Consider the following 27,773-nt stretch of genomic DNA (forward strand, 5'->3'; position numbering starts at 1 on the left):
GTTAAAGCCAGCATTCTAATTGTGTGATACTTGTAGGCTTGAATCAGAAATTGAAGAGGCACGCCTCAAAGCCAAGGAAGAAATGATGCAAAGTGTCCAGATTGCAAAAGAGATGGTTCAAAAAGAGCTGACCTCACAAAAAGAAGCTTATGAAAGCAAAATAAAATCATTGGAGGCAGAGGTGGTAAGTTGCCATTGCATTGTTATATGAAACATATCAATAAAATAAACCAGAAGCTGTAGTATGAGGTTTCTATTTGGTTGGGTGTTTTTGTTTGTTTTTTTGCCTTGCTTAACAGTGTCTTAGGGAATGTCTTAGGAATTTTGGTTTATAGAATTACTCATGAACTAAAATGTTAATCCAGTGTGCATTTGATCAGGGTGTATTTAAGAAAAATCCCTATAAAATTTAACTTACTCTGAGAGTTTTCAATGACTAGAGTATTTTGGTTAACATGGTGTTTTTTTCCTTTCCCCTCTAAGCTTGCATGCTGTTTTGTTGTAAGCCTTTTGAACACCTTTACAATATGCATAAGTCAATACTGAATAGTAATATTTATGGTAAATCAAGTAATAACGATGGGGTAATGTATTTCTTAAATGTGCTATAGAAGACATAATAAGATGCTTGTGAACTGAGTTATAACCTTTTGTTGCTGACTCTGGGCTCAGTAGTCCCCAGGGACTGCATGTTTTAAATGTGTAAATGTGAAAATCTTAATATCTGCCAAGGGGGGGATGGGTTAGGAAAGCTGTACAAGTGGTAATCCTCCACTTTTCTGTCCTTTTCTTGTATTAGAGAGAAGAATCTCTAAAGAAGCAAATCCAAGAACAGAATAACCAAAAAGCTGAGACTAAAATACAGGAGTTAGAGAAGGCAAAGCAGAATCTTGAGCTGGAACTACGCTTCAATAAGAAGCGTTTAGAAATGGAGACGTTAGCTACCAAGCAGGTAACTTTAAAAACCAAAAACAAAACAAAAAAACCCCAAACAAAACAAAAAGGTGATAAACTGTGGTTGGTTTGTGGATTGGTGCTTTGATTTTTTGGTGTGCTTTTTGTTTTATTTTAATTTAATTGCTTCTGAAATATTTTTTTATGTGATTTTGTGCAACAGAACAGATATTTTGTTCACACTCAGAGTGTGATATTGTATTGAATTCAGGGATAAACTAATGCTGACCTCATTTATTATATGACATGCATGGTTTTGTACATCCAGCAAACTTTAATGACAATTGCCTTGCCTGTACTAAAAGTCATTACTTTAGGCATTAATGTAAGTAATGGCTAGTGTTTATATATATGACTGCTACAACAACTATGACTAAATTTTTAAGAAGGAATTTCTTTTTAATTTAAGTGTGTTTTTTTTTTTTTTTGAAGCATAACAATATCTAAGCAAAACCAGAAGATTCTCACAGTTTGAATATGAAGGGTATTGATACAGCAGATGTCCAATATAAATTTTATGCTTTTCTGGGAATTTTAAAAATACAGCAACAAAAACTTTTGCTTCAGCAAACAGCATTAAGTGTTTTAGGGGTTTTGGTGTGTGTAGTTAGGTTTTTGGGTTTATTCCCCTCTCTTCCCTAGGCTCTAGAAGACCATACTATTCATCATGCAAAGATACTTGAAGCCTTGGAAGCTGAGAAGCAGAAGATCGCTGAAGAAATACAGAGTCTTCAGAAGAATTGTGGAAGTGGGAATAAAACTATGACTGGTATGTATATACGTAATGTTGGAAAGGCAATGCTGACTTCTCCCTTGTGCAGTGGGCTTGGATTTAGGCGATGCAGACCCAAGAGCTTTTTCTCTTCCACTAGCACTTCTCTAATGATCCTGAATGGGAAGAGCCTTTTGGTTTTAATGATCCTTTTTGTTCATAAGAACAAAAAGACTGTGCTAAAATATCAGTTGAAAACATGCTAAGGGTAGTTAGGTGGATATTCATGTAGCTTGTATTTAATCTGATTACCAAAAAGCCCTACCCCCATCTGGCTGAACTGGTTAGGCATTGACTCATGGGGGAAACTGGAGTAACAGAACTGATTGTTTAGTTTCCTACCTCAGGATAATGTACAGTGTCTGGTGTTATGCCTCAATCTCTGGAATACCCTTTACCTGACCTTTTATAGAGGGCTATCTTGGCCAGGAGGGTCATTTTTCCCAACGTGTTAGGATTCATAGAACTCTTGTTGACTAAATTTTGTTCAAGGATTTTGGTTGTGGTTTCTTTTTGGCCTCCCTTAATTCCTCCCTCCCCCCACCCACCCTTTTAAAAAAAAAAAAAAAAAAAAAACAAAAAACAAACCCTGAAGTTGTTTGTTGCATCATGTTGTTTGATCCACTTAATCATTATGTGCTGTAATCTTTATTAGTTCCACTTAACTGGAATTCTCTGAAGCTATCTGTGATGATCAAAGAGGCCAACACCATTAGTAATCAATTAGGGAAAAACACTGTTTTTTATAGGTGAGTATCTCAGTTATTTATAAGGGGGTTTATATAAAATATATATTTATGCATACATAATTGGTGGTAGATTCTGCATGTGCAGTGAGATGTTTGTTTATATTTTAACTGTTATGTTAAGCTGAACATGATAAATCACTTTTCCAAAATTGCTTTAGATGAGTGTGTAGTTCAGCCTCGTTAGTTTGAAATGTGAACTTCAAATCTGAATTTTAGATCAAGGCTTTAAATGTATGTCTACAGACAATTAATTTTGGATTGAGTGTGCTTTGGAGGTGAGTCTTCTGATGGTCATGTCCATCCTGCTTTGGTTCACGTATTGAAGTGGTCCTAAAACAAAACTAAACTAAGGGAGTTAAGTGCCAGCCCAGGGAGGTGTTCAGTTCACAGGGCTGCAACAAAGATAGCTCAAAAACTCTAATCCTATATGTTATAGGATATATTGTAGCAGACATTGAGTGTTTGGCACCAGTTGTTTCACTCCTCAGATCTCTTGCTATGCCATGCTACTTGCTAGTTGTAACTCAAGAGCATTTTAGAAGTGAACCTGTATATTGGTCAAATGTTCTTAGTGCCAGCAGAGATACATTAGTGCAGAGGAAACTCTGTATCATAATAAAAGAAAAAAAAAAAAGGCTACAGTAAATGTAAGTGAGCTTGGAGGACTTCCTAGTAGGTGTATATATTCCTGTGGTTTTTCAGTTGTCTTATCCTTCAACAAGAACTCTGCTAGTAGAATTCTGTAGCATATATTTGGTTCTGAGTTTCTTGAGCCAGGAGATGGTATGTTAGTATCTACTTTTATCTCTGAATGCAGGGATTCCTTCTGTCCTTTATATAAAAATAAGTTAAATGGCTACACTAATATTTGCCTTGTGAGACACATGATGTGTCAAGCAATTTCTGTGTAATGACATTATTATTCCTTGTATAATCCTGCTTTCAAGTACCTTGTTTATTTTTGCAATGAATAATGCATGTTTTGGGTATTTTGCTGTTTTTTCCCTTTTTTTGTATGTGGCTTTTTTAAATTTATTTAATTTTATTTATTTTCTCAAATTCTTAGGCATGACAACATTGATAAAGCAGGAGCAGTGTCTTCTGTTCAGGTGCAGGTTCGTAACATCAAACTGGGAATAGCAACTTTCTGGAGCCTAGAGAAGTTTGAATGCAAACTAGCAGCAATGAAGGAACTATATGAGGTCAGTAATACTTCGTCAAAAATAAATCTTAGGAAAATCTTATTTTTTGCTTTATGTGATGTTAAACACCAGGACACATGATTATTTTTTGTTAAATACATGCACACAGACTTGTTAATCACACAGAAAGAGGACAGTAGAAACCAGTGACTTTATTCAGGCAGTTTTGTGTGCAGAGGAGAAGTAGTGAAACAAGAACTGCTTTGTGGTACCTTTGGCTTAAGACTAGTTTTAGACTGAGAACAGCTTGTCTAGATTTATTTTGTGCATGAATTTGTGATTATCCAGATAATAAAATGCTTTTCATTCCAATATCTATTATGTTTAGTCTGGAGCGGTATTGAAAAATTAATACTAATTGCTTCAAATAGTATATAAATAAATGTTTGGATGCTTACTGTTTTCAAACTTAAGTCACAGTCTGGCAGAAGAGGAGATCTCAACTGTTGGAGCATTCACGGTGATGGAGAAAAATACAGTATTTTTACGCTTCAGAATGCTTTATTTTCTATCGTAGAAGTAGTAGCATGTCACCAAAAAATTAGTTTTAGTTGAAGGAATAACTAACTCTTATATGAGTATATATCTGAAATAAATAAATAAATTATAAATAAATAAATTATATCCAAAAAGAAAAAAGTCAAAGAAAAGCCGGAAAAAAACCTGAGGAAACTCTTCTTCATGATACAACTTTCTAAGAGGCCAGTGTTTCCAGTGAAAGGACAGTGTTGCCATATTCATTGCTAAAAACTGTACACAAATCCAGTTATAAAAATAAATGAAAACTATAAATTATGATGCCAGTGTTTTAATATATCTGGCATGTGGTGGGAGAGAGCTGTTGAAACATTTTGTACTTGTGTTCCTATATATCAGGTGCTGGATAGCTAGGTGACTTCGTTAAATGTTTATCTTGTTTTAGTTTCTTTTTAAGCTCTTGCACCTCAAGGTGGTTGATGGTCAGTTATCTCCTAGATTATATATATCCTAAGAAAAAAACACTAAAACTGCTGATAATAGAACATAATGTCTTAATTCATATGTTCAATGCCTTATGATTACTCTATTTTGGTTTAACCCTCTTATTCCCCGTGTTTCCTTTATATTTCTCAGAGTAATGATAGGAGTAAAGCTGCTGATGTATTTTATGACCCTGCTGATGAGTGGGAACCTGACCTTTCAGATGCCTCTGTTTCTTCTCTTTCCAGAAGAAGGTGATACTAATTTGTAGCTCCTTCGTCTATGCTTAAAACAAAGCAAAAATTAACTTGCTTGACTGTCTAAACATGTTTCTGTGCCACTACCGTAGTCTTTTATTAATTCTTATTTTACTTCATTAAAATGTGAAACTTATCAATTAATGAGAATTCAGGTATACGCAAGGGAGGAGGGGGAAAGTTTAAATTTAATGTGTTATTTTACTGTGCATCACTGGCTTCACTGACAAAATGTGTTAGTACGCGCCAAACATTGCTCACCGCCCACTAAAGATTTTTGGCATATTAAACAGCAATGTTTCTGAGGTTGGACATGGATTATAAGCAGCGTATGTCTGATCAGTGCCAGAGGATTTTATGTATGACCATTGACAACCAGTTGGAGGTAATTAAAGGCTGTTCCCAATTATTTCATAAAGCTGTCTTAAAAATGGATACATTTGTCTGTAGCACAGAACTTTTAATTAACCTGCACAGGACCCACGGGTTAAGGTTACGAATATGCACCTATTTAATTAGTAGCACAAGTAGTTTTAAATAGGCACTTGGACATCTGTTCCTGTCCTTACTTAGCACATACACTGTGCCAAGTGATGAGTTCTTCTATTCAGTCGTTCTTCTATCTTTCCTCATGGACAAGAAATAAGAAGAAAAGTTTTTCCAAACCCATAAGTATGTTTTTGTCAAAACATGTGTAAGGCTTTCTAGACCATTTATCTAGATATTATCAGAGTTAGATGTGTGGGGTTTAATGTTTTCTTCAAACTTCTGTCACATGAAAGCACTGTTTTTAAGGAGTATATTGTGGTTGTTATTTTTATGTTTTCACTTTATTATCCTTTCCTAGAAGTAGAAGTTTCATGAAGAACAGGAGAATTTCTGGATGTTTGTCTGAGATAAAATTACAACCAATTCAGAATATACAGACTTCCTGTATATCAGGTACTTGCTATATGATAAGAACACCTCTCATTTCATACTGAGAACTTGAAACTACTACATGTGTAAAATTTATGCACTTCTATTAGTCGTTTTTAAAAAAAGTCTGTGTGGTTTGGGAAAGAAAATGAGAAATGTCCTGTTTACAAGGACAGTTTGTAATGTCAAGCTGTTGTCAGAAGATTTTTGTACTTTTTTTATTATCCTTTCTTAGGGCAAAAACTTCCTGACAAGCACTGATGACCCTTACTTAAGCAATTTGCTTAAAACATTACTCCACTTAAATGTGTGTGTTAACTGAAGAAAGATGACGGTCCATGCATTAAATTGCCAGAGGCTGAATTCTGGTGTAATAATTTGTGGACTTTGCTTGAGCTGTTGCTATTCATTCAACTACTGAGGCTACCCCAAGCTTTTTGTCAGGTTTTAGAACTTTTTTTTCTGAAATACTAGGTGCTTCAGTCTTACAAATATTTTGATGCATTTGGTTATTTTCTGTCTCTCTGTAGGTGTGATTGTTGGAACAGGTGGATTAATGTTAAAGATTTTCACTATGGATAAAGTCTTTTGTGCTAAGTGAATCTAGAAACTATTTGGAATGTTGTATCCGCATGTTTTCTGACTTACTATCTTGTAGTTGAATGTTGCTGAAGAAGCAGTATAAAATACTCATCAACAAGACACATGGACTGCTCAATCATATGCAAGAAAGTGTTTACGGATGTTTTGCTTTTACATCATACAGGTTCACAGAACAAGTCCAGCATGTGCCCAAGGTTTTGTGAATCTTTTCTGCCTGGAATTTGCAAGGAATCTATAAATTCAGCTTTAGATTTACTGGAACAGAATCATGAAGGAGGAAAGAGCATAGCAGATAATGTCCTTACTAATTTGTTTGTCATTTTCTCTGGAGCATCTGCCATTTCAAAAGCCTATGAACAGCAAGATGAAGAATGTCAAGAGAACTGTAAGTTTGATTTTTTTTTTTTTTTTTTATGACAGTTTACTTTAAGCATCACTAATGACTTGTCTTTCAGATGTATGTTATCTTTGTCTATCAGAATTCACTTGCGAAGGGAAACCTTCTGATACATCTCTTTTTCACTCGTAGTTTTCTCTCTTGATCATGCTGCTCAGTCCTACAGCATCAGAATTATCTCTGCTTTTGACCAGCTTGTGATTCTTACCAAACTTTGGCTTAACAATATCCAAAAGTGCCCTGGACCTACAAAAGTTGATGAAGAAATGAAACAGGAAGTAAAAAACTTGGGAGGTTATTTACAGCTACTGTTGCAGGTAAAATATATTAAGGGATTCATCTATGTGTTGAAAAATCCTATGCAGTGTTAACTACAGACTTGCTAAAAACACTCAGAAGTCCAAAGTACGCAATGACAAATGGACACACTTGAGGAAGACGAACAGCAAAGGGTGTGTTTCTGCTGGCTAAACAGGTACTTCCAATACACTAGTTCAAAGCAATGCAGACCTTTCTGTGCCACAGGCCCTGACAATACCATAGGTTCTTAATCATAACAGGGGAAATAAAACATGGAGTAGCAAGAGCAAATGCTAGTTTATATTGTGAAGTGCTACTGTTAATAAAGTAGTGTTCAGTAAATATTACTCTTGTTCATGGTGCAGCTTTATGAAGAGTGAATTTTTTTTTTTAACTGTGTAGTATTCTGATGCCTTTCTTCTCTGGTTGCACGGTATGATCTTATAGCTGTGGTAGATAAACCATTGGAAGTAGGAAGACGGAAAGCTGAAAATGTCTCAAGCTGTTGTGTGTTATGAACTCCTGTTACAAAAAATGCCCTTTGACTAGAGATTCTTGCAGTGAATGATAGCTTCAGTGAATGATATGCCTTTATTTCTCAGGGGTGTTCTTCTGATATATCCTCGATGGTAACAGAAGCACTGAGCAAAGTAAACCATACAGTAAAACAAACAATGAAATACATAGGACATTTGGCAGTAGTCACAAGAGCTGATATTTCATTTTCTGAAGCAAACAACATTGCTGTAACTAGTCTACAGGTGAGAATTGTTTATTAGAAATAATGATTAGAATAGTAATTTTTATGTTGATATCACATTTATTTTCAGTAACTGTTCAGTAGTGCATTGTTACATATAACAATTTGATAAACTGAATTGTTTTTAGAGTTTATCTAATACTTCATTTTTATTGTGAAAATGGGTGTGTGTTAATACCCTTGAAATAATTTTTTACTTAAAAAAATGCACTTTAAAGCTGTTTAACTTCCACAAAGAAAACAAAATACTGTGCTTTTAGGATTGTATCTGAACTGAGATTGTATGAGTCTACTTAGTTCACAGCAATTCAATGATTATTTCAGTAATCTGTGATTAAGTACCACAGTGAATTTTCAGAAATCTGAAGAGAGTTAGGAAAAGGAGAACAAAAACGCTGAGCCCTTGTGGTCAAAGAATGAGATGTAACTGAATAGACCAGCACTGAACAGTTTGCTCACAATTACGTTTCTAGCCCACTACAGAAAATTGTTTTAATTCAAAGCCACATCAATTCCTTCAATCACTATGTTTTGAACCCTTATTTTAAAAGGACTCCATACTTGCCGTTTATGATGGCGTATGCTCAGGGCTGGAGTTTCTCATTGATACTGTACAGGAAAAAGCAAGACTGGTGCAGAAAGAACTTGAGAAACAATATCCACAAAATGAGGTGAGATTAAAGTAAGATTAAAAACTACTGCTATATCTTAGAGGCACTTGTTCATGTACTGTTATTTTTTAGTAATTTTGTCTAGAAATTTTATAGTAAGAATGCAGTCATGATTAGTAACAGGGGTTTGAGATGTTTGGTAAGTCGGAATTATTAACTACGATCTTGAAATTTCTAGTGTTTGCCATTCACCATATGTAGACTGAATGTTTAAGTAAGTGTATTTTATTTAGAGTGGTTTATCTGTGCATTGGAGGATGCTTATGTCACTTCACAGTGTACCCATGAAGGAGAGGAAGAATATGAAAACTGGCACAAAGGAGCAAGTGGGCCTTTTACTCTGTATACTGCTGTTAAGTTTGCCTTGCAAAAAGATTGAATATTTAACATGTAGTAATGCTCTATGATCCTGAAAGTTGTTATATTGATAATAGTAATCACCTCTGCTATTACTACACTCACTGTTGTCAGGAAGATTATGAGAAAGCTTGAAGACTCCATTTTGTCATACATTGTTCTTATAGTCCTAGTTCTAAACAGCATGCTATCTAAATATTAAATTAGTTCAGTGTTACCTTTCCAGAGCTTGTCTTCTCATGTGCTTAAATCTCAGGGTACACTGAAGCACTTTCATGAATTGGGGACTTTAGAGGGAAAATAGTTGACTAAAGTAGCTATTTAGTAGCGCAGAAGCCAGAAATGCCCTGCTTGATTTTGTGTCATTCACTGAAATCACAACTGACTTTCAAATACTTTCCAGGCTGATAAGCAGCAGTGGTATTTTCATTTGAGCAATTTCTTTGTTAACACTTCATAGGAAAGTTGCAGCACATGATTTATGTTCTATTAATGAGTTGTTCCTGTCACTTTCCAAATTTATTGTAATATGAAATGCAATTATATCAATGAAAATCTCTTATTTCTCATAGCAAGACCTCAATTTAGTTGTTCTTGTAAGTTGAAAAACTTGCCGAACTGTGAGCAATAAGCAAATCTCCTTAATGAGCTGGGATATAGAAAATATTTATTTCCAAGCTTTTACTACTCAAAAATCTGTAATAAATGACCTGGGATAAAAGGTTCACATCTGTTCAAGAGGAGTGATAAATTGCTTGTTTCAAGTAAACTTCTTATTCTGGTTTTCACTGTTGTTGTTCTTAATTCCATAGATAATAGTGAAACTGTCTAAATTTTTTTATGTACCTATCTGCTTGTTTAACTCCCAGATGCTTCATTTTTCCAGCCAAAAAAGAATTGAGCAGTCTGTTTTCCAGATAATGCTGTTCCCTTTCAGCAGATTCCTATGTGTCTGTATCATTCCCGCATATTCTTGTCATGGGTGGAACTAATGTGAAGCTGGGAGAGAACACCGGAGTGTTAACTGGGAGATTACCTGTGACACTTTGAATGACAGCAATACAAAAATGACAGGACGATCTTTCTTTAGGGAACACTTAAATTTGATTGTTTGATCCTCCTGTATTAAGGTGTTATTTAAAACCTTGCAGATAAAGTTAACATTTTATTTGAAAAATTGCATGTTATGTTGCAGAAAACATGACTCCCGCCTTTGAGCATTTTTCTAATTAGCATGCCAGTGTTCATTGTTGGCTTTCTAAAATACATAATATATACAAATACATACAATATAATACAAAGTCTCTTTACAGATTCAAAATCAAATGAAGGATAATGTTGTGGCAATAGCCAGATTTCTTGAAAATAACCTCTCTTATTGTGGAAAGGTAAGATAAATGTTTCACAAAATGCATGCTTTGAGTTTGAGGATTAAATTTAAGGGATGCATGTAAGAAAGAGGAGGATTTGAAGCTAGCTTTTACAATTGCATGTTAACACTTCCTGTCGCAGTCTTGTGAATGAATGGGATGCTAACTTTTATGGCTACTTCATTTCCACTCCAAACTATTAGATTTTAATTTTACTTAAAGTATTTATGGAGATACTGGAATCTTATTTTTCTCCTTCTTGTGCTCATCATAAACAGCCTAATAGCCTAATTATAACTAATGCAATAATTTATGGCCATAATTATTGGTATTTTGAATTAAAAGCCCAGATAATCTATTTTAGGAGGCAGATTAAATAGTCTAACTTTTTAAGCAAAAATTAGCCAAACCTTTTCTGGATTTTACTTTTCTGTTTGCCTTCCCCCCCCCACAAACCCCCTCCCACCCCTCCCTATCCACAATTTGCACTTCTCTTCAAATCTATTTTAGGCTTTGTGACTTGGCATTGCTTACATTTTGTGTTGCAGTATTGGCCTGTTTTACATGACTCAATCCATAACAGGCATGTTTACTAGTTAATATACTGTCATGTATTTGATTCTCTTTAAATTACTCTTTTTAATAAAGAAAGAAATAGACTCGCAATTGCCAGAAGAATCTCTATATCGGGAAATAAAGAAAAGCACTAACATTGCTGCAAAATATTTGGAATTGGAGCAATGCCTAGCTGAAGTCTGTCAAATTGTTTCTTCTATCTTACAAGGTATTTAGCTTGGTTATTACCTGTTTTTATTGTAACCTGTGGATCACAGGAAACTTAAGCAAGAGGGAGGGAGAGCTACTTGGTCTGTCTTTGCAAAATGTTGCATTTGATTCTTCTTGCTTTTTTTTTTTCCTAGGGTCATACAGAAAAACAAGCCCCCTTAGGAGCTTTGCAGAAAATATTTGTGTCATAGCTGGGTATTTTAACAACTATTTCTGTTTATTTGCCTTGTCATCTTCTTCTGCAAACAATCCCATCCAGGAAAAACATGTGCCTTTTATGAACTTGGATGAATTGGACTCTTTAGTTGATTCCCTTATTATAAATTTTGAACTTGAACAAGGACAGTTATTACTGAAATCTCAGACTCTTAGTAATGAAACTACTGAGACTCAAGGAATACCGGTTGTAACAGATGAAGTTGAATTTGCTTGGAAACAGAAGGTGATTCCAAAACACACACAGAAGCTTCAGTCTTCATCTCCCTTTCCTGAAGAGCTTTCACCTGGTAGGATACAGTGGGTATAAAATGCTATTATCAAGAAATTCAGGGGATCTCTTAACTTTTATTTAAAGGGAAAGCAATATATCACAAAAACATAAAATTTATTGCTAATATTATTAAATGGTATGAAAGTTAATTACATGATTGTATGCGGATAAGTACCCTCAATTTCACAAGAAAAAATGCAATTCCTTAAGGGGCTGTTAAACTTTAGTGCCTTTTTGTTTTTAATTAAAGTCTATTATTACCTAAGCCTATAAGAAATAATTTAATGCAATAAGTAAAAAACCTATTGGAGGTAATGTGAGTAGGAAAAATAAAAACTGTTGAGGAATAATGAGGAAACACAGCAAACACTTCGTAGGGCATTCACATCTCATCTTAAACCTTTGAGTTAGGGATTTTGCGTAACAGTGGAAGGAGGTTCCTTTGAAGGTCATTTATAACAACCGTTGCATATATCTAGATGAGAAGATTGACTTCCAATCTCAGATACTCTAAAGGTAGATGATGTGGGTCCTGATGGTTAGGGTTTTTTTTTTCTTGTTAAAATTGTTGCTTTCTCTTTGCTGCATTGTGACAGAGTAGTGCTACTGCAACTTTAAAGTGGGGTTTATACCTTTTTTAACAGAGCAAAACCTGTTTCTGTAGGGTAAAATTGCTTTACAACCTTATTAGATGAATGCTTTCTTAAGCAGTTTTGTAGTCCATTGAAGAACCTCAGCTTAAAGTTATCAGTGATGACATGCTTCAGCTTGATCCAAAGGAAAAATTATATGAGTGTTGCTATCTTTTGATTGCTCAAATTACTTTCAGTGCTATTTATAGTGAATTAGAAACATAGTTCCTCCTAAATAATATTTAAGTTACCCCATGAGGTTGTAGATAACTTTTCCAGTCAATTATTTCCTTGTGCTTTTTACTGTAGTCATCATTTGACCGCTGACATTTAGCATGCTAGATGAAGCCAGTGAAAATTAACAGCAAGGATAAAAATGAATAAGCATTTTTATTCTTTAAGAATGGGTTCTAGGAGGCCTGGACCTACCACATTTTACTCACAACAGAGCTGAGACATTTATAAGATAAACCTTGATAGATAAAGATATTTTTTATCTATCAAAGCTTCCAAGCCAGATATTCATAGCTATCATCTTTCCTTCTGAGGGAAGATGCTCAACATCTTGGGAATTCCAGTCTTCAAGAACCCATCAGGCTTTTGAAACTGTTTCCAATGAAAAGACTACAGTAAAGAGTCAATCCTTTTCCTTTGAAACATTTCACACTATGGTTATGTTGTTATTGAGAGATTTTGTACTTTTCTGTTTGGGGGGAAATAGGAAAAGGTAATTCTATTGAACCAGTAACCCACCTATGTTTTTATTATGACTAGTATTCCTTATACTTCGTCAAAAAATGTCTTCCAGTCCAGTCCTGTCATCAAAACTATTCAATTTTTATTGTGGCTGATAAGTTACTTATCCCATGAAGTGTGATGTTGCTGAGAATTGCTTTCCTATTGTAAAGGCCTTCACAAGTCTGCATAAGGATTAACAAAGTATATTAACTTGTTCAGGTTTTTGTGCTTTAAAAGTTGAATAGAAACCTGGTATATTTCTACTTCTATGAATGTATTATTTTGTATTTGGCTGTAAGTTTTAAAAACATAACTGGTGGCTCTGAATCATGTGACTAAGATAAGCACTGTAAAGAGTAAAACTACATCATGTAACTGATTTTAACAACTTTAAGTGTAAATTCCTTGCCAGTTTCCTTCTGTCTAGAGTTGTTTTGACACCTTCCTTTGTCACCAAGCATACTGCTTTTTGCTGAAAGTAGTGTCGTGTAAGAATCTGAAGTACTAGTAAGAGGTGTTTTCTCACAAGCTCTCAAGCAAAACAAAAAATCTGAAACAAAACACACTTCTTACTTACGTTTCTTTCTTCTATTAAGACACCTACCAGCACACATTTAGAGGCTGAAAAACTGTGACCTAATCTCATATTTGGTTTTGTTCTTGTATTTAATGAGAAGCATTGCTCAGAAAACATCCTTGGTTTTGTAGTTCTGTGTGTTCTTAAGAGAGATATTTTTTGTCTCTTTCTTTCTGAAACTGAAAGACAAGTCCTTCATACACTAGGAGTGCTAACTGACTTTCATTTTTTAGTATTTCTGAAACTCTGAAAGATACCAAGCAAACAAATGAGTTTCAGACAGATTTTTATGTGAGGACAACCTTAATCATATAAAATCTAGCTTTTGCAGGATGAGTAAAAATGTTGCCATTATCTTCTTGCTGCTTGGTTGGTGTTTGTTTTTTCCCTTCCATGCTAACCAGCCATGTCTAATCAGTCTTACTCATGTTGTTAATACTGTATTCACATTTTAGAGTTATATGCTAACAAAACCTACTTCTGCTAGTGTTTTCTTCAGCTTGGTGCCCTTGTTACAGTTATACATCATTGAAGTGTTTCATTCTAACAATATATATAGTGACCATACATCATCAGAGTGAGCTAGTGCTCTCATAACATACTGCATTAATACATCAACAAGCCTAGCTGAGGCTCCAATAATCTATTGGTGTAATATACCATAAGGTAAGGTATATTTATAACTATAGGCTAGTCAGTCCATAAATTGTGAATGTCAAGGAACTGGGATCACAGCAGGCAGATTTTGGGATGGATTGACTTGAATGTTATGTTATTTACTAGTAAGGAGTTGGAGGTAGTTGTGGATTAGGCCTAAGTCAACAGAGGAGTTGACTTGGCTGAACACAGTTTCTTGCATCACCTGCTAGGAATACTGGTGCAATGAAATAGACCCCAATATTGCTGAGATAAAGGACTCTGCAGTTCAGTGCAGATAATTTCACCATCTTGTTTTTGCAGATTTGTCTGTTAAGTCATGGTCTGGTTAACTTCTGGCAGACAGTAGTAACACACATAAAATCTTATTGTGATCGTATCTTTGGAGTGTCTTTTAAACCATAAATTAAAGAAGACACCAAAACAGTGTCATTTAAATAGAGATTTTAGATTAGTATTTTACAAAGTTAATCTTGCAGCAATGTATATTGATGTTGTAAATTTCTTTGGGGAAATTGAGATGGGAGTGGGATCACAACCAGTACTTACTAAAACACCTTTTATTAACTTATTAATATAATTAAAATGTTTACTTCCAGAAGATACCTGTTCACACAGTACATTCACTTATCCCTTTACACTTCACTTGCATCGACACATAAAAATCTTTTATAGCTACAGGGTTGGACTGTGAGCCTTCTGACTTAGAAGTGGAGGCTCATGTTGGCTTACCTATGAGACTTTCATGTGCTATACCCCTCAGCATGTATGCTTTCTCTCTGCGAAAAGCATTAAATTTGGTCTTGAAAGGTTTCAAACCAACAGTCTTCAGCTCTGTGTTGCTGAAACACTGAGTGAAGAGTCAGGAATGTGCATGGTGGGGCAGTGTTATGAAGAAATGGTTATAGAGACCTGAATGGGATGTTATAACATAACTGAAGTTATGATGGGTTCAGTTTGTTATCTGTAGTTTGTGCACTGTTTGTTGTGGTGTTTTTTATGTTTTGGGGTTGTGTGTTGTTTTTTGATTTGATGTCCTTCCTTACTCCATTGGGAAAATACTCTTTGGTCAGATTTCAGGTAAATAGTAATTAGAATAGTAATTTATGAACTTGACCTATGGATTTTATTGACTAATGGAAAAGAAGGAGGGGGGACCTTGTTCTAATTTTAAATAGAAAGTGGGGAGGTGAGGTGTTCAGACTTCTGCTCCCTTTTTACATTTGAAAAGATAAAACAAACCAAATGAAACTTTCTTCACAATAGAAGTGACTTGAAGTTATTAAGAATTAGTTATTTCTTCAGTTCAATACTTTATTTGGAAAATAGTACTACAGGAATAAAAATACATAATTATTCTTTAGAGTATTGACCTTTTACTACTTCTCACAATTTCAATTCTATTTTTGTTTGTTTAATAGTAGTAAAATGAATTCCAAATTACACATTTGAACATCATCCAGCATCTGTATACGAGGTAAACTACCGCACAAAAGTATCACATAAATTTTGGAGCTTGGTAACGCCATGGGAGACAAACTAACTGTCATTATGCGCTAAACTGTTAATTTTCATCCCTAATCAGGAATAAGAGGCATCTTTATTTCAGTTAAAGGTAAGAGTCCTGGGAGGAACTATATCTTCAGAATATAAATGCTGGATTACTTGAGAATCATTCAAACAACATCAGTCCACCTGTATTGAGACATGTTGTATGTACACACTCTGGAAAAAAAGAGCAGTCTAGCTGTGCTTTTTAAAGAACATGTACCAGTGTTAGAGATTTGGGATAAGTAAACTTTCCTAGCACTCACTGACTCATGAGAATACTCTATATGAAGAAAAACATGCTGCAGCTTAGATTTAATTTGATCCAGTAATGGCATCTGCAGGCAGAAGAGGAGACTACATCTGATTCACCTCTGCAGATACAAGCTATTCTTTTTGGACAGGAAATCTCATTCTTTGTAAACTTTAACACACTGTCATTAGATGAGTTCTGTATGCTTTTGTATGTTTTGCAGCTTTTCTGATTTCATGTTAGGGTGGGTTTATTGTTTTGGGGGCGTTTATGCATTTTCCAAAGGAAGGGCTGTTTACTTTTTTTTTAACCTCTAATATTTTGCTTTTCTGTATTAAAAATTGCCATATTTTTTTTTCTGCTCTTAAGAACTGTAACCAGTGTATATAACAAGATTTAGTTACTCTTGAACTTTTTTCCTGCCATCTTTATTGTTGTCTTAGTATGTTTGTTTGTGATAGTATTGGTTTCTAGAATAGGCTGTCGTGTATATAATATAATATATTATAATATATAATCTAATCAACATTCATATAATTTGATTGTTGCAGTGAAAACAGGACAAAACTGAGAAGGAGGTCTCCTGAGCTGACATTTCATCAACAGTGAATATTGCAGACAACATAAACACTATTTCAAGTATCTCTCAGTATGAATTAATTTTGAATACCTTGTAGATATCATAGTGGGAAGTGTTATAGACCACCCAACCAGGATGAAGAGGCAGACAAAATATTCCATAAGCAGGTGGAGAAGTCTCACAATTGCTAGCCCTTGTTCTTGTGGGGGACTTCAACTTACCATGTCTGCTGGGAGTATAGCAGAGAGGAAACAATCTAGGTTTCTGAAGTGTGTGGAAGATAACTTCCTGATACAGCTGGGGAGCGAGCCAATTAGGGAAGGTGCCCCACTGGACCTGTTGTTTGTGAGCAGAGAAAGACTTGCGGGTGATGTGATGATTGGAGGCTGTCCTAGGCACAGCAGTCATGAAATGGAGTTTTGGTTGCTGAAGAAGTAAGGAGATGAGTCAGCAGAACTGCTACCCTGAACTTCTGGAGGGCAGACTTGGCCTGTTTAAGAGATGGGTAGACAGAGTCCCTTGGCAAGCAGACCTGAGGCCAAAGGAGTCCAGGAAGGCTGTACATTCTTAAAGGAAATATTACAGGCTCAGGAGCAGGATGTCCCCATGAACTGAATGAAGAGCTGTCAGGAAAGACTGGTCTAGCTGAACCAGAAAGCTTTGGCTGGAATTCAGGGGAAAAAAAGGATAGTTTATGACCCTTGAAAAAAGGGGCAGGACCCTCAAGAGGGCTACAAGGATGTCATGAGGGTTATGCAGGAAGGAAATTAGAAGGGTCAAATCCCAACTAGAACTTATTATTGCTGTAAAACACAATGATGGGATCCATGCAGGGGTACTGAGGGAGCTGTGTCACTTCAGTCATTTAGCAGCAGTCCTGGCTAACCAAGGAGGTCCCACTTGACCGGAAGCTAGCAAATATGACACCCATCCACAAGGAGGGCTGAAAGAAGGACCCAGGGAACTAAAGGCTGACCTCGGTGCTCGGGAAGGTCAAGGAGCAGAACACCTTGAGTGCTGTCTTATGGCGTGTTCAGGGCAACCAGGTGACCAGGCTCAGCCAGCATGGGTTTATCAAAGGCAGATCCTGCCCATGTTGCTGACAAAGATTTTAAGCAGTACCAGTCCCAATACCAACAGCCACAGAATGCCACTCGTCAATGATTTCCCCTTGGACACTGAGCTGTTGACTGCAACTCTTCAGGTGTGACCATCCAGCCAATTCCTTATGTGTGAAATCCATGCCTTTCTGGATTAGAGATAAGAATATTGTGTAGGACTGTCAAATGCCTTGCACAAATCCAGGTAGGTAATGTCAGTCACTCCACCAAAGTTACCTACCAACAATCTAACCCCATTATAGAAATCTGTCAAACTTGTCAGGCATGGTTTGCCCGTAGTGAAACCATGTTGGCTGTCAACAATCACCTCCTTATTTTCCATGAACAGATGGGTAAGTGTGGAATAACACAAATGGAATTTCTAACTCCAGAGCTATATTCAACAGTAGATAGCAAAGTTTAATAAGCAGGGCTCAGTTTGTTGGTCCTTTGTTTTGCCTATCCCTTTGCAAGGAAATTATTTTTATTCTGCTTCTTACCTCTAAAATACCAGACAATAATATTAAAAGCATGTATTTAAATATTTGATTAATGAAGAGGAAATCAGAAAAGCTTCCATCAGTGTTAACTTAGTTGGCCTTCAGTTCTTGTTTGATTATAACCAGCAGTATACAAACTTCATCTCCTAAACTTGGATCTTTCTACAGGATAATCAAGTTGTGAAGTGCATGTATAGTGTATATAAACTTTTTATACTATGCTTACTCCACCTTGAGCATGTAACAGTCCAAAAGGACTTATGCAGAATTGTTCCTTTGTACTTTTCTTTCTGCTCTGCAACAGTACAGTGCTCTAATTTTGCAGGTTATCAGGAGAGGGAATCCAGGCTGCAATGTGAAAGCACACAGTGTGCTGTTTGTTAGCACTGTGAGGTTTGTTGTATGTAGGAAGAGAGTGATAAGCAATGGACTAATGCAGTGAGAGTGTTGAATCATTTATTTCCCATTTGCATAAAACACTTGTAAATGTCTCTAAGTAGCCTCCTTAGGCTGCTGTGGCTAACAATTCAGGATTGAACCCATGCTGTTCCCTCTACGGCTGATATCATGAGATGGTCTTTCCCTTCTGTGATTAGGCCAGAAAGGTTGCAGGGACCTGGCTTTAGCTTTGTTGGTTCTGAGGGGTCCATAACAGCATGCTGTCATAACAGCTTTCAGTAGACTGTGGACCCCTAAAATACTGCAGCAGCAAGAGCCCTTTGCTGTTGTTCTGTGCTGGTGTGCTGCCATATCCTTTGACTACTCCAGGACATAGCTGGGACAGAATCCTTCCCTGCTTAGTTCTACTGTAAAATTAAAAATGAGCTGCCAGTTGTGACTGAGTAATTCTCTATCCAAATCCATTTATCATTTATTAGTATTTGTTTCATGATTCTCTTAGCTGTTTTAATTCTGCCACTTGCCAGCACAGTCCCTGAAAAGCATTCTCAGAAAAAGATGAATGGTAACAAAAACTTTTAGGCCTTGTTAGTTTCGTATTTTTTCTCTTCAATAAAGTTCTGCTGGCTATACCTTCCTTTGGTAAGGTGGTGAAAAAGTCTGGTCAAATATTAAGCTCTCTATTAAGAGAACTGTGTGCAGCGTAAATCGCAATTCCATACAGCAGTTGATGGCATGCCCCCTTAAAGCCGCTAGATGGCAGTGTTTCCCAAGGGAGCACTTTTCTGAGCCCTTTAGGGAGCCTCTCATCCCCCCCGAAAGTTAACGCTTCTACCATATGCGTAAAGCATTAGTGTATCTATCTAGAAAACTCTGGCTTTGGGGTTGTGCAGTTTATAGAGTAACTTTTGTTATACATTCCCTAAAGTAATTATATGGCAGGCATAGTGTAGCTGTAAGCATAAAACTAGCTATGTTATTGTATGCAAAAATATGTACTATTATAGACTTATTTTTCACATTCATAGTTTAGCATTTTCAGTGTATTAAAGTTGCTATTAAGAAAAAGAAACCTTGTACAAAATATAGTTCAATAACTGATTTTATGAATATCACAAATGTTTATGTAGTTAGGCCCACCATTTTATAAATAATCTTAAGGAATAACTTTTCCTGTGATGCTTGTGTGAATAGCACATAAAATTTTTTTATTTTTTTTTTTTAGCTCAGATTTGATATTGTAAAATATAAAACTAGGAGAGATGAAACAAATCTTATGCCTGTTTAATTTCAAATTCATTCTTCTGCCAATTTTAATCACCAGAATGCTTAAACTGATATTTTGCTGCACAGGGGCTGGCTCCCTACTTCTCCTTATCTCTTCCACAAATCACATAGTGGGTTGAGGATGAAATTCAGAATGGAACTCAGAAATTTTGCTGTTTCTTGTAACTGGTAGGTAGGAAATAGCTTACAATCTTCTGGGTTTTTTTAGAAGGTTAATTGTGTAAATAGAAGTTGCTGTAAATGTACTCTAATGGTATGACTAAGTTTTTTATTAAGGTTTAGATTTGTATTCAGTGAGAGAAATATTGGTAGGAAATGGTCAGGAAAACCTTTCAATATCTTCAGAGAAGCTTTATACTCAAGAATGATTTATTTAGTAACTTTTTTGTTCCCCGTTTTAAATAACCTGTGGTGTTTTTTCAGAATGCCTTGCATTGTAATTTCAAGCTGCATCCAAATATCTACCAAGATCTGAGATGGACTGTACTTGTCTTTTTCCAGCCTTGGCAATGTTTCTTGTGAAAGTGAGGTTATAAATCAGATAGTGAAGGGAGAAATAGTTGGGGTTTTGGGTGTTTTCGTTTTTGGGTTTTTTTTTTTGAGAGCTATTCCTTGTTTAATGAGCAATCTGCATTTGCTCACAATCTCACCTTTCCAATGAAAGAATGAAAAGGGGCATGAAGCAATCCAGCTTGTCAATTATTCTGCTTACTAAGATTCAGACCACAGGATTAGGAACTATTTTATTAATGGTGTCCTGCTAGCATGGGATTTTGCCAGAATTTTGTGTGTTTCAGTGGCATTGGAGTGGAATAAAGGAGTTAAGAAAACCTATGAGTGGGTGTGAAATGAAAGCAACAGCAGTAAAGCAGTCTCATCTCTAAAAAAAAAAAAATTAATAAAATCTTTTTTCTATTAATGAGTAATATGAAATATTATGCATTTTGCAGATGGATCAGTAAGATCACTATAGGATATATGTCCCAATATCGAGTCTGGCACTTAATGTTGGGGGTTGCCTTTGGTTTTTTTTTTTTTTTAAAGCCAGAAGTAGGTACATTTCTTGATATAGTTTAAAGGGAGGATTTCTCTTGCAGAGTAGTTAATGTACTTGGATTATAATAGCTGTGGCTTGATCTCTCCAACTTCTGATGCTATTGAGTCATCATAAAACTATCTCCTGTTCATGCTGGAATCGCATGAAAATCTACAGTATTTCTCATCTAGTAGATCTCAAAGTGCTTTGCAAAGGTGAGAAACTGTTTGTCTTTGAACAGATAGGAGGAGAAAGTGTTCAGATTAGCTGGTTGCTAGCTCTCAGTTGCAAAGCAAATCAGTGGTCTAATTCTATCTTTACGAGCAGATCTTGTTCAAGAAATAGATTAGTAACTTCAGGAGGATCTGTTTAGCTGATGTGGTATTTTTTAACCTTTAGAGAATTAGCCTATTTATAAGTTGTCTTAAGAATTTAGCTGTTAAGTTAGTGCACACTTTGCATTTACGCAGTTAGAACACTGTAAAGGAATTTACTGTTACTACAAACCAGCTTTAGACAACATCCCTGTAAATAGTAATAGGTCAAGTAGGCTTTATTGAACTTCAGAGCACTGCATATAGGTGAGCCTTGCAGTTTAGCTTGCTTGTGCTTTTTAATATTGACATTATATGAGGATGTATGGCTGCTCTTATAGTACCTAGAACCCCAGTGGAACCTGCTTTTTAATCTGTCAATTTAATGGCCCCTTTTCACTGCACTTGAGAGAACACTTCCATGCTATTAGTTTACAGCAGTGGTCTAGGAAAGATGAGACTTCAGTAAGATATATAAGACATAAAACACATTTATGACACATTGCACTGGCAACACTGTGTATTGGTAGACTATGATGTCCAGAGAATAAAGATTGTTCTCTGCTATGTGTTTTCACCAAGTGATGCTGTGTCCTGAGAGGGCATTTAAAGCATTCTCTGCACAGACGAGTAAAGACATCAGTGACCTGTTCTTCACAAATGCACAGAGGTGCAAAATATAGTAGTTGGCTTTTCCCTGATTTCTCAGATTATTTGGGCTTTCACAGAAAAACAGAATACTAAACATGGAAGAAGAAATCCTTCAAAGAATTTGTTCACAGTACCTAGAAAACTATTTTATAAACAGTATTTAAAATCATCACAGTATTTTGGAAATGCTGAATGTGACATACAAGCAGTTAAGCCTAAAACTAGGTTCTTGTAGCTGGTACATTTAAGTTAAATTGGGAAGTTTCTTTGAGGCTAAAGGCATAATGTGAGTCAAGTATTATTCTGCCTTGTCTAGGCGTTAGAATGTGGAAGCCGCGTATTTAGCAGGATGCTGATACTTTTTACAGCTATGCAGTGTTAGGGTGATTATTGCTCAACAGAAAGTCATGAAATGTCTTTATTTCCTATGCCTTTTGTAAGGAAAAAGTAATCTGCCAGGCATTTTCAACAGAAACTTAATAATCCAGTAGGCAGTGCAGCACGCCAGTTCCTTTACCTATTTCTGTTTGGGTTGTATAGTCACAGCAAGATGCACTAGTAGAACTTCTGCTACTATAGAAAGCACAAGGCTGGCTTTTATGTTGAATAAGACTATTTTATTTTTGCAGTAATTTTTTCCTGACTGTAACATTTGAGTATTTGCATAAATTGGGACTCTGTACATCTATTTTGACAATTTATCAATGATCTTTTTTATGATCAAAAGAGGCCAATAAAAGCCATATTTATATGGTATGGTGGTTTATGACTAACTTATTAGATTGTTGTTGAATACTTCTAAATCTGGAATGTAATGGATTTCTGCGCTACTATGTTTTCTTTAAAGAGTAAATGCATTCTTATGTGTGCTCACATCTGATCTGTTTTCTATTATTTCTCTACTTTTAAATGTCACAATATTCAGAGTATATTCTGTCTTCATGAGATGCAGACTTCTAGGATGATGCTGTCTTTAGTTTCTTAGCCTGTGGTTTGTGTTCTGGAAGCAATTTTTTTTCCTTTCAGTTTTTCTTGTTTGTTTTTATGTGAGAAACATAGACATTTCTGGTTTTAGTAAATGCAAAATCAGGTTGTTAAAGCAGTTTGAAGAGGGTGAAGCTTTTGTAGTTTGCTACTGCAGAGGCTACATCAGGAATTTGCTTAGGTAAAGATATTTGTTATTATTGAGATTGCATAAATACTCACTACTTGGAAGGCATTTTCCAAATGCAGAGAAAACCTCTGTCCCAAAGTTTAGAGCTGAAAACAAGTTGGCGGGGGGAAGGAAGGGGGAAATTTGGAAATTATAGCAGGGCCTGAGAATCAAAATTTGTTTGTTACACAGGTAGTATTTTTATGCTATTGTTCCTAGAAATGCCATCTAGAAGAAGAGTGAGTTTTACCCATTTTGATGGGGGAGGTCAAGGAAAAAAAGAAGTCCATAAATCTCCAACATGATGAAGGTGACAAAACGTAGGAAAAATGAAAATGCATATGAATAGCAGTTGTGTTGCACTTACAAATTTTCAGCAGAGTTAGAAAAGTAGTTAAAAATACCACATCACTTGCATGATTTGATTCTAAATTCATAATTTCCCCAGCATGCATACTGTGTCCATTCTGCAATGCCAATGCAAATAGTATAGTCATTTATTTGTCAAAATAAGGTTAATAATAAGCATAGGTGATGTGATATTACATGATAATATGTGTTACATAAACAGCATATAGGATCTCTCAGAATTTCAGCTTGGTAATTGAAGAGATTTAAGAATAGCATGAAAATTCTCTCCTGACACTTAGATGGTTGACATCATCCTATTAAATAAAGGAAGCATTCAAAACTTAAGTGAATTACTTGCCAATGGTAATTATGGACTAGTGCTTCTTTATATGAGTGGTATAAATTTTGCTGTTTGATGTTCTGTACAGGTATACAGTCCCAGGTTCTTCTTTTTTTCTTGTCTATCGACTAGAAAGCTGTTGATGTTGTATGAATAATAGTAACTCTCAGGAAATGTTCTGAAGCCCTATAAGTTGCATGCAGAAAATATGTGTACCATTTTCTGGTGGTTCATAAAATTCCACAAATATCACAACAGACATCTAGCTCTTGTAAACTCATACCACTATTAAAATACACAGCTTTTCATAAGGAGGTTGAATACAACTTTTTGATGCCATGACAGCTGCATGAATAAGAAAGCTGTTAAAGTACTGTATTATATCCAGAGATTTTCCGAAGCCTGCTATGTTCTGTAGATGTGCAGATACCACTGTATACAATAAAGGGACTCCAGCTTCTACATCTATTTGGTTATTCTGAAAACCTCCTTCCAGACTTTTAACTAACATTGCAAAGAGATAGACAAAGTGCACTTAATCCTTCCTAGTGGTAGCTTTAAGTAGCCAGGCTTCTGATTAAGTGCTTCCTTTGATTCCTAGTTGAGCTTAAAGCTTCTGGCCTGTCAACACAGGACTAAGGTCTATGTAACTGGGAGCACTGGGGATGAGAAATTTGTATATCTTCACTCTTTGTGCAAGAAGATCTCAGTAGTCAGGTTCACCTTCTAAAATCTATGAAAATGTCTTCCTATGTTATTCTTCAACATGTTATTAAACTTGCAATAGGTAGAAATCTTTTTCTTCATTCTACTTTTAATTATTTGATGTTATGTTCTCAAAACCTGCAACTTTGGTTTGGTATAGGCAGACCTGGGATCAACAAAAGCAGTGATTGTAAAATAAATGATTAGCAAATTAGTTAGCAAGCAAACAAATGACAGAACTGCCTACTCAATGTTCTAGCAAACAAATATTAATGCAACTTATGTACAAAACAAATTAGGCTACTCCTTCAAAACCTGGGGAATTTGAAATCCAGATGAGCTGGTGATGTCTACAAATAGTAGTAAGTGGTGTCCCTTCCTCCCTTTGCTCAGAATGAAACTCAGATTCATGGTAGCTTTAACATCAATGGGAAGTACCCTTATTAAAACAAATGTTAAAAATAATAGAAATTCTGCCATCTACTAGAACATACATAATTATGTTACAGTTAGTGCAATTTGGTGCATTCTGTGGTTTGTGTGTTGCAATTTTTAATGTAATTCCAGCTTTAATTATTTCACATAATGAGAACTATATTCAATGAGACTCTAAAAAGAGAGACTTACAGCGTAAAAACTACTTATATTGTAGGTTGTCTGGAAGATACAGACTTACTGGTCTACTGTTAGCTTTAAAGTCACCAAAATTAGCATCTGTCACACAGCTTGGAGAAAGTAGAAGGGAAATACTTTGTTTTCATTTAAAATTACATACAAAAAAGATGAAGTAAGGGAAATTTTAAAGAGTTTTATGAAGAAAGGCCTGTGAATATTAACTGTTGCTTGACTTTTTTTAAAAAAAGCAATACAATAGAGTTTGGAGTCCCCCCCTCCCCCTTTTTAATATATATTTATATATCTAAAATGTATATATATTTATATAATATTTATATTTTTTTAATACAGTAAGTAACACACTGTCCCTCTGACATTTTTTCAAATGAACAATTTTTCAGAAGGATTACAAGGCTGAATAGTCAGGTTTTGAGAGGTGGAGTACAGTTTAGTTGGTGGGCCTGCTGTGATTGGAATTGATTAATGGGTGTTGTGATAAGCATAGAAACAGATCAGTGGCAGCTTATCCTGCTTTCAGCTGTCACAGCTGTGCCTCTTCACTCTTCTAGCCCTATCACCCTCTCTGGCAGCCTTTAAAGTACCTCCTTCCCTGTGGAATTTCTGCAAATCATTTACTCAAATGCCAAGATACCACAGAAGCAGCTGTTTCTGAGGAAATCTGTTCAGGCTTACATATTTGTTATGATGAAGAATATTACATTGGAGAATCCTTTCCTACTGCACTAGGAAGCGTGCTGTGCTTATACCCTGAAGAGAGGGTTAAATGACAGTTTTCATGGGCAGGTGTGCTCCTTAGCCAAGAATTTCAACCCTGGCATGCACAGTGACACAGTCTGCAAACCTGCTGGCCAAGTGATATCACTGTTTCTGTCTGATGGTTGCAATAATCGCTGATTGTTAGCTTTATTGCTAATGGCTTGATAGAAGCAATGCTACTATGTTTGTAAAATCCTGGTAGCTGCCATTTGGTTTTGTAGTAATGTTCAGCTGATTTTATAGACATTTCTAAATGCAAGTTTTATAAGTTCTGAATATGTTTTGAAAATATTTCCTGGTTTCCTTATTGGGAACTCTGATCTCCAGCATGATCACATACACAGCTAGGCAGCTTGATAGCAATCACGCAGTTTTAACAGAAAACTAGAGGTGTGTGCATTTGAAACAAAATAAGGGCTGGATCTCGGCTTTTGCCAAGAAAGGCTGAAGGAGATGGTCCTTGAGGTCCCTTCCCAGACTGGTATTCCATGATCTAAACTTTCTATGTATCTTCATGGATTTGAGGAGTATTGTGTAGTAATGAAATGGTTTGCAGGATATGAGGCATACTGTTCTGCAAGTTCTCTCCTATTAGTTACAGAAATATTTTGTCAATTTTAATGGAAACTGAATTAACCTAGAGAATCAAAATAATTGTACTACTTTTTCTGGACATTTTCTTACGCAATATATAATACTTTTTATGAAATATTTGGTTATGTAAATCACTGTTGGCTTCTCTGTGCTTTCAATGCTTGAACAAAAAGATGTGTTAAGTTTCTATTATATGTGTATGTACAGTTTTTGTTATTTAATGAGTCAAATCAGTCATAGCAACGGAAAACTACTTCTCAGAGATTCTTTTCATTTTAAAACATGTATTACAGAAAGGAATATATCCAAGAACCTTTTTTTTTGTTTTAAAATCATGTTGTTTATTTATTTGACAATTATATTGTATGTCAGCTATATCTTGTAATGTCTTCTGTCATACAAAAGCAAACAAAGTCATGTTATGTTAATGACTTGTCTGAGATCATATGATTGCCTGCCTATAATTCCATGCTCCTTTGCTATAGAAAAAACATGACCCTGAATCTTAAACAGCTTTTGAATCTTACACAGCTTTTGAATCAAGGCACCTACAATAATGAATGATAAAAAAGTTCATGGGTTTTTGATTTAGTTATGTCAGTTATCTTAATTTAGTGGCTTTGGATGCAGTTTTCATTTGCATATTTTGCAGTTGAAATATAGTAATTCTGAAAGCATTATTTTTTTCCAAAATGTTAAAACAATATTAAAAGAGTGGATAAATAACACCTATAACATTGTACCTGTGCTTATTCAGCTGAGAATTAAGCTTTCTTTCTTTTCGTACACATTTTTAGATATTTGAAATCAGTACAATTTAAAAATGTCCTATTTGCATATCATCTAGTGCTCTGTAAAATTAAGATTTTTAAGTGAGAACTGATCAAAAGGAAAGAGAAAATGTGATTATATGTTGTTCATATGAAGTGTGGTTATTGAATTTTCCACATCTTGATCTGCTACAGGGGGACTTGTTCTTTAGGGATCTAGCCTGCACTTTTGTACTTCCTGTGATTTCTTATTTCAAGCTTGATAGAGAAAGCATCCATTATTGTATCATTTCCTTCTGTTCTAACAGCTTTTATTCTCTTCAACAAGTGTTTACAGAAAAGTGTTGATGCTTATTAATCTGTTTCTTGTCTTGCAAATGTGCTTATGCATGATTTGTGGTAAAATTGGCATTTCTGACAGCTCTCAATGTAATCTGCATAGCACAACAAGATTGTTATACTGAACAGATGTGGTTTGGAGTTGTTATTCTTTGTAATTACCATCATTAAGTGAAAGCATGTGTCAATCAACTTTGTACTTTAAACACACCAATCGTTTGTGAGACACGCATCTGCATTTCACATACAGATATAAAATATTTTTGTTTTAAATTTATTTCTGTTGTTTCTATTTAATACAGTACTCCATG

General features: G+C 35.4%; 1 protein-coding gene across 1 annotated transcript in view; it reads left to right on the forward strand.

The window, feature by feature from the left end:
- KIF14 (kinesin family member 14) overlaps nt 1-13,317 on the forward strand; it is a 28,188-nt gene extending 14,871 nt beyond the window's left edge. Inside the window, exons 17-30 of the mRNA XM_065675271.1 lie at nt 37-184; nt 800-952; nt 1,597-1,723; nt 2,382-2,475; nt 3,542-3,677; nt 4,791-4,891; nt 5,742-5,836; nt 6,579-6,800; nt 6,945-7,129; nt 7,715-7,873; nt 8,424-8,543; nt 10,214-10,288; nt 10,919-11,054; nt 11,191-13,317. Of these exons, the coding sequence (XP_065531343.1) occupies nt 37-184; nt 800-952; nt 1,597-1,723; nt 2,382-2,475; nt 3,542-3,677; nt 4,791-4,891; nt 5,742-5,836; nt 6,579-6,800; nt 6,945-7,129; nt 7,715-7,873; nt 8,424-8,543; nt 10,214-10,288; nt 10,919-11,054; nt 11,191-11,582 (2,143 nt within the window). The 3' untranslated portion in view covers nt 11,583-13,317. The remainder of the gene's footprint in view (nt 1-36; nt 185-799; nt 953-1,596; nt 1,724-2,381; nt 2,476-3,541; nt 3,678-4,790; nt 4,892-5,741; nt 5,837-6,578; nt 6,801-6,944; nt 7,130-7,714; nt 7,874-8,423; nt 8,544-10,213; nt 10,289-10,918; nt 11,055-11,190) is intronic.
- The last annotated feature ends 14,456 nt before the right edge of the window (nt 13,318-27,773 follow it).

This window comes from Lathamus discolor, chromosome 3, assembly GCF_037157495.1.
Source record: "Lathamus discolor isolate bLatDis1 chromosome 3, bLatDis1.hap1, whole genome shotgun sequence".
Taxonomy (NCBI): Eukaryota; Metazoa; Chordata; class Aves; order Psittaciformes; family Psittacidae; genus Lathamus; species Lathamus discolor.